Source organism: Opisthorchis viverrini, assembly GCF_000715545.1.
Source record: "Opisthorchis viverrini unplaced genomic scaffold opera_v5_12, whole genome shotgun sequence".
NCBI classification, from domain to species: Eukaryota; Metazoa; Platyhelminthes; class Trematoda; order Opisthorchiida; family Opisthorchiidae; genus Opisthorchis; species Opisthorchis viverrini.
The window spans coordinates 2,554,453-2,561,578 of NW_008751668.1; the positions used below are offsets into that span (position 1 = coordinate 2,554,453).

Sequence of the window (7,126 nt, forward strand, 5' to 3'; positions counted from 1 at the left end):
AACAAAATAAGTAAAGTGCAAAATGATGTCTCTCATATAAGACTAACGAATGTGACCTAATTTCGAAAGCTGGAGGTACGGTCTTTCTATGACGGAGCACAGTGATCCATCAAGTGACCCGATTTCTTGTTACATTAGGAGTTCATTCTTCGTTACTTTTGCGACGTAGCAGTTTAATCACTTGTCCATTTTTCTCAGTTTCAATCATACATCACAAAGGAACGCTTTTTGGGTTTTACGGACAGCTAACGATCACTCAGTGACGCGCTCAAATTGGTTTCCACATTGTTTAAGATTTTGCCGAACTATACTGTCTTCTGAATTCTGAAAACAATAAACGAATGCTGTCGCAGGTTGTCAAAGTCAGGTTGAAAGTAACTAGTATTGTCAAGAGTTCCGGTTCGAAACTTTGCTTTCGTAAATGAAATTCCAACGACAAAATCCGTTTTCTGCCATCCAAAAGTTACGCGAGGCTGCTTTATGCTAACCTGGCGATGGATTATGTGTCTTTCGACATCCCCCTTTCTGAGTATAGTACTTATGATTTGCAATCAAACATTCTTGTGGAGAACAACCGGACGCATGATTTTACTTGGGTTTCATTATATACTAAATGTGCATGTTAGAACAACAGCGACAAAGGTTTTTTGAACCAAGTAAGGGTACGTGTGCCTTTATGGTTCGAGAATGATCCGTACAACACAACTACTCCAGATATTTGACAATTTCTTGCTCATTTATACCTAAGCTCCGTAACCAAAAGTTAATATAAAAGATAAATCTACCAAATCCATTGTGGTCTGACCAAGAGGAATCTCCCATTGTGCCATATGCCGCATACTTCTGTCTATAAAAGATTTCAGATAGTCCAGTTCCACTGAAATCTAGTCAAAGTAATTTGATTGGTTATCAGCTCTACAGTGTCTGAATGGGGCGAGATGGGCCAAGTGGTTAGAGCGCGAATTTACTGACCGGAAGTTCCGTGGTTCGAACCCGACCTCTGCCTCTCGACTTCCCCTGTCTAGGCTTGGGCAACCTGGGAGTATCCCAGCCCTCGTGCTTCCTTCTAGTGGCATGGCAGCTAGGCACCGAAAGGGTGCTACAGCTGAATGATTTATTTATTTTTTTCTGAATAATGATTGTCAGACCCGCTTCATCACATTGGTACAAGGAAACTTCTCAATTCGTTATGTAAATAAACAAAGTATCGGCTATCATTGCACTGGCATTTGGATAATTTCGGCATACATTGTTGATAAGAACAAATTTGGGTACATTAATAGATCATCAATGTACACCGTCTTCATGAGTACAGATTGTACAAAATAGAGGCACCTAGCAACAATCAGTTTTTTGTTTTATACAGTCATAAACGTGAAAACAGGGTTGCTGTCCTGCATAGGCCGTCGTTTTTCCAAAAAGCAGAAGACTTTTCTCTTGTAATTGGGTATAATAATATTTTCGGTGCTTTGTGGGCCAATTTTCGGATTCAGTAACCACTGGTTAGGTCGGAGTAAGGCATGGTGCCGTCATCGGGATTATCATTGGTCGGATTCTGCGTGCATCTGATTGGCCAGTTGTTGTGCGGTCTGATCATCTAGAAAAGCTGACTTCATGCCAAACGCATCGTAGCGGGTTCGCCGAGCTCACGGATCCATAAGTATTGAGTGGGACTTTTCGACATGCATTTTTGAACATTTCACATAACTTTGTTGTGTAAAACACAATTATTCTATCATCCGGGGTTGGAAATTTAAAATAGGTGAGTATTCTATTTTATTTAGATAGTGATGTTTTGTCAGTTCAAATCAAAGTTGTGAAATCCTAGAAGCACGTCCATCAAAAACGGGTGTAAATCTGTCATCGATTAAATGATAGCCATGATGCATGAACTGACGAATCATGATTTTGTTTCATTTGGCCCAAAGTTCATAAGGAATTTGACTACTCATAGATAGTGGACAGATGCACCCAATTTTGTTTTCATTTCCCATCCAATTAATTTGAAAGTTGTGCGCGTAAAGCTCCAAAAGTAATAAGTAGGAGTTCTATGTAGCCAGTGTTGAAATACTGTCTACTAGGCGTTTCCCTGTGAATGATAGCTGGATTTGGCAGCCTACGGTGGCCTCCTAAAAATAAAACCACGCGATTAAGCCTAATTCTCGTGTCTAAAAACGTTAAGGATCCGACTAGTTGTAAGTAGCCGATTACTTTTCCTTCAAGGCAAGACAAAATAAGGAGAGAGTTGTTTTCCTTCTGTGAATAACCATTTCAGCGTTACCATTGTTACTTTCGAAATTACTTTTCGGCGGCCTGTTAAACATAAAGCACTCCCTTAAATCACGAGAATTCCAATTTCATGAGTTAAACCAAGCAAAAGTGACGTATAGTTCAAGCCACTGGTCGTTTTCACTGTGAAAATTTGGTCTTATCATTGAGCACTCTATCTGTCCTACAGCAGATTTGGAGCGCAATGCAGCTTCCGAGATGTATCGTTGTCTGCTCTTCCTAACGCAACCCAACCAAAGGTGGGTTGGGGTCATGCTTAGATGACACAAAGGAACCTCATTCAACCAAGTGAGGTTTGTTACCTTATTGAGAAACGCTTTTTTTCTCCGGGCAGTATTGCAGTATACTTAGGCAAACGACATAAGTTTTTAAAATTAGACATTGGTGCAGCACACTTGGAAGTGGTCTCTATGTTCACAAGGCGACTTGAGCAACTTTTTCACTCATTCCATTCTGACCGCTTCTGAAAGCTAATCACAATATTTGGAGCATGACGAATTTGGTTCAGGTCCATTGAATACTTCAAGCGATTGCGCGTGTGCGCGCGCACGTTTTATCGTTGTATCGCCTGACTACCATTTGCAAGTTAGAGTGCTCCAGCAGAAAAAGTGTAACCCACGCGTTACAATGTAGCATGTAACCATATTTATCCCAAGGATTTTGGAGTATAATTATTGATTTCAGGAGCGCTAGTAGCAATTTGGCTAAGACATCTAGACAATCTACCTAGTTCAGACGTTGAACCAAGCCGCTGACTAGTCTGCGATTAATTAGTTATCATTTTAACAGTTTTTCTTTTGTGTGGTTCATTTAATTGGACGCCAGAATATCGGACAAAAGTGGACGTACAAACGAATCAGATGCTTAACTAGCACCATTATTGCCCACTGGTGGGGTCAGCAGTGCAGGCAATCGCGGAATTTCTAAGCACCTGNAGCACCTGAACTCAAGACAGTCAGGAACGTGGCTTGTACCGGACTGTACAGACGGGTGCTGAGTTACAAAGATGAAGTAGGTCTGCATGGCATAAGAAGAAAGTGTACGGATACCTGAAGTGCGACGACCGATTAAAGCTTATGATAGACCCATTGACACATTATGCGAGCACCGTAATGTAAACATAGAAATTGCTTCCTGTAGACAGCTTAAAACAAGGCTTCAGTAAGATACTAATATTCGTTCAACTGTAGCACCCTTTCAGCGCCTAGCTGTCATGCCGCCCAAAGGGAGCACGAGAGCTGGGATACTACCAAGTTGCCCAAGCCCAGACAGGGGAAGTCGGGAGGCAGAGATCGGGCTTGAAAAATGGGCTTTCCTGAGTGTAAACTCACGCTCTCGCCCCGAGACTTCAGTAAAGAGAGTGCATTACACAGATGCTTTTAATTATTTCACACGCACCATTCGGAAGAATTACAAAAAAACTGCCCAGCAAAATTACAATGGACTGCACGTTCGTTTTATCTATTTTTGGGCAATGCAAAGGTTTCACTAAAGAGATTACATTGCCCAAAATTAGTTCCAACGAACGTGCAGTGCAGCGCAGTTGTGCTCGGCAGTTCTAGTAGAATTCTTCCGAATAGGGTATGTGAAACAATTGAAAGCCTCTGCGTAAATGACAACCCGAGTCTGAGTAAATGCATTACCAGACAGTACGGATGGATAAAAAACGATTAATCTTCAAACGTAAAAAATACCCACGTTGATGTTGCAGCTACAAACTTTCTGGGGCACCGCAAATTAATGACCCCTAGAATAGCGATAAAACAGAAAAAATAGTTGATCATCAATCAGTGCTGCAAACAACGCGGAAAATGCTTTTGTTGAGCTGTAAAATGATTATCATAAGGTTTCGAACTGACACATGCATAATCATTTTGCTAGTAAAAGACGTTTTGAAGAACCAGTACCTTTTTCCCAATCGTGAGGCTTACACGTGCACAAGTACATCTATGCTAATCAAGATAAAACCATTAGGGGTAAAAAAGCTTCGATAAAGCGAGGCATAAAAATTATGGCGTGGTCGAATGACATTCGTCCAGCACAAAAGTAGAGCAAGTGCAATTTTCTCGGAGTACAAAACTTGAAACTACCGGTCACGGTTTTTTTGGCTAACAAATTTACACATTTAGGCGCCACACCTTGGCGGGTTACAGCCAGTAGATTATATTGGGAACCCGACTCTATTTTTTCAGTGTCTTTGAGAACTTTAACATGTACCGTCTACATATCCTAAAATAAACTATTCCAAGTTCAAGTCACATCAGTGGTTTTGTATGGCGGGCCGATAAGTTAACTCTTTGTCTTGCCTGCAATAATCCATTTAAAAGCGACATTTCAGATACATCTGTCTACACAAAGGCGTAATTAACTAGTATTGTGGTTCTCACCACAACGGTTCAGTTTATTACCATTTCCTTCAACAATACAGCAGCGTACCCAACACCTTTGTCGGCGAGTTTTGTCCAAACTGATTGAAATTTTATGCACATAACTAAATTTACATACTGAAATGGTTGACGAATTTGTTTTCATCAAGTTTTTCTTACGTTCAACATCTTACTAAATTTACTCACTTTGGGAATATACACTCATTTGCAAACCAATTTGGTTTATCGGGAGACTCACCTGGAACCCAGCTGAATCTCTCGTTTGTGATGTTCTCAGGCCACCTTTACCAGCTTCAACAACCTGTCAGGAAGTAAAGTTATAATCCCGAAGAGAAACCACTGATAGGCGACGGTTTTATTGGTGTTATTTTGGGACTTTGGTCTATCCCCGGGCCAACGCTTCATGACTAAAACAATGGTGAATATGTTTGAACATGTTTTAATAATATTGCTATAAAGCAATATTCTAGTTCATGTTTCGGCTTTGGGAAAGACTTCATTACCTGAGGTCAAGGTCGTGAAGACGCAACTTTCCATTTTTGGAGGAGGGTCTGTCACAGCTATTCCCAAGTGAATGATGGTTCTCACTTACAGGGAATTCATGTACCACAGACTTAAATAAAATTATCACAGAGACAACCAATGAAAGACGCTAACATGGTTTTCGTATGATCACAGTGTCTTGCTCGCGTGAATCTGACGATCCATAAAACATAGCAGTCATCTGAGACAGCAAGCAATTTCATATAGTAGGCTATGCAGGAAAGTTCTCTGAGGAGCAGATACACCTCTTGTTTATCACTTGAGCGACTGCCTTCTCGCATATGAACACGTCTAAAATTCCACATTCTTATTCTAAAATCCTGTCAGACAGAGCCAAATTTAAGAAAATAGAATCCTTGAGATAGGAGACGCATGCGATTGAAAAAGTGGTGTCTAAAACATTAAAATGTGTTAAACAATCCGAGAAAATTAATATCAATAATTTCAAGTGGATTCGGGCTTAGATTCATGGTCTCCCAAAAGTGCATCAACCCGGTCTAACTCTACGGTAAACATTCGATATGTCTAATTTTCCTTGGCTAAATGGCTTGTCACTCTGTTAGAACCAATCAGGAAAGGAGTTTTAACACACAGACTGAGAGACAGTTTAGATTTTGTCAACCGATGCACACTCTATGTTATCCGTGAAGGTCGAGCCATTGTCCATTAACTTAACACTCACTGAGATCACTGACTATGACTGTGACTTGACCGAGTGCAACGGCAAAGATATGAGCATTCCTGTCTTGGACCTGAAGGAACTACTGCTTATCTGTGCCCAGAATGTTCAGTTTACTTTTAACTAATCAACAGAACGGTGGGGTCGCGGTGGGGTCTCCTCTAGGTCCCGTGTTGGCCAAAACCAGTCGACAAGGAGCAAGCCTTCACTATCATATAGCGAGTACCCCGAAACCGATCACGACTGATACGATCCAGAATATTATCAGTCGCGGAAGTCGATCGACACCGCCTGCTGACCCAAAATCTTTACGAAATCTTTGTGCGACATCTAAACTTGAACTAGGATGAATAAACCATATCGCGGTACTTCGCTTGACTGGATTTGCTTTCAAGTACACATGACCCATGTGAGTGAGCGAGCTTGGTGGTGTGCTTAGATACCCATCTTCGCGCTTTCCAGAGAGACAACCTTATGAGAGATCCGGAGAAAGTTTTTAAAGTGTACAAAACTGAACTTTACACAGTTTGTTACATTTTTCATCTGAAATCCACGAGATCCTCTTTTGAGGTTTGATAAAAATTGTTTAAAAAATTCTATAAGTCAGGATTTTGATTTTGGTTTGGTTAATGTACAATACCTCCAACACACCTAAGAAAGGCATCACTATTCACTTGTAGTGAATAAACTCTCATCGGATCACAGTTGCAAAGAAGGATACTAATCACATATATATGAATCTTTTAGTTTCTTGCATCTATTCAATCGTTCTACATTTTTGTCCCCATCGAAAGGAATTTGCGGATACCGTTTGGTCTTACATTGTTTGTGCTTAGTTATGCAACGTTTGAAAATCTGCCAAATAAAATAAATAAATATTCAATAAAATAAAACGAATGAAACACATATTACAAAATTAAAGCCCCAAACCAGAACGTTTATTTCGGAAATCCCAAGCCTTAAAAAGGAGACAAACTGCACACATTCTGCCATGCGAAAATAAAACCAATCTGTGAAAAAGACGTAGTTTTGTAAATATCACGGTTTTCGCAAAAATCGATTCCCTGAAAAGTGCAATGTTCCTGGTCATGTGATTGGTGGACTGACTACTTGAAAAAATAAGGAAGAGTATGTCCCTACTTTGAGTGCCAGAGCTCTGTATGCTGTTTAGGTTTATGACTAATCATAGTAGGTAAATTATGTCCTCGATCCGGTTCTGGAAATGTTA

General features: G+C 40.4%; 1 protein-coding gene across 1 annotated transcript; it reads left to right on the forward strand.

The window, feature by feature from the left end:
• Positions 1-1,135: 1,135 nt before the first annotated feature.
• On the forward strand, positions 1,136-6,025 carry T265_01159 (hypothetical protein; the record flags this gene model as incomplete). The annotated part of the gene is made up of 4 exons (XM_009165120.1): positions 1,136-1,191; positions 2,459-2,528; positions 3,491-3,739; positions 5,831-6,025. 4 exons carry the CDS (start codon positions 1,136-1,138, stop codon positions 6,023-6,025), a joined length of 570 nt encoding a protein of 189 aa, XP_009163384.1.
• Positions 6,026-7,126: the final 1,101 nt, after the last annotated feature.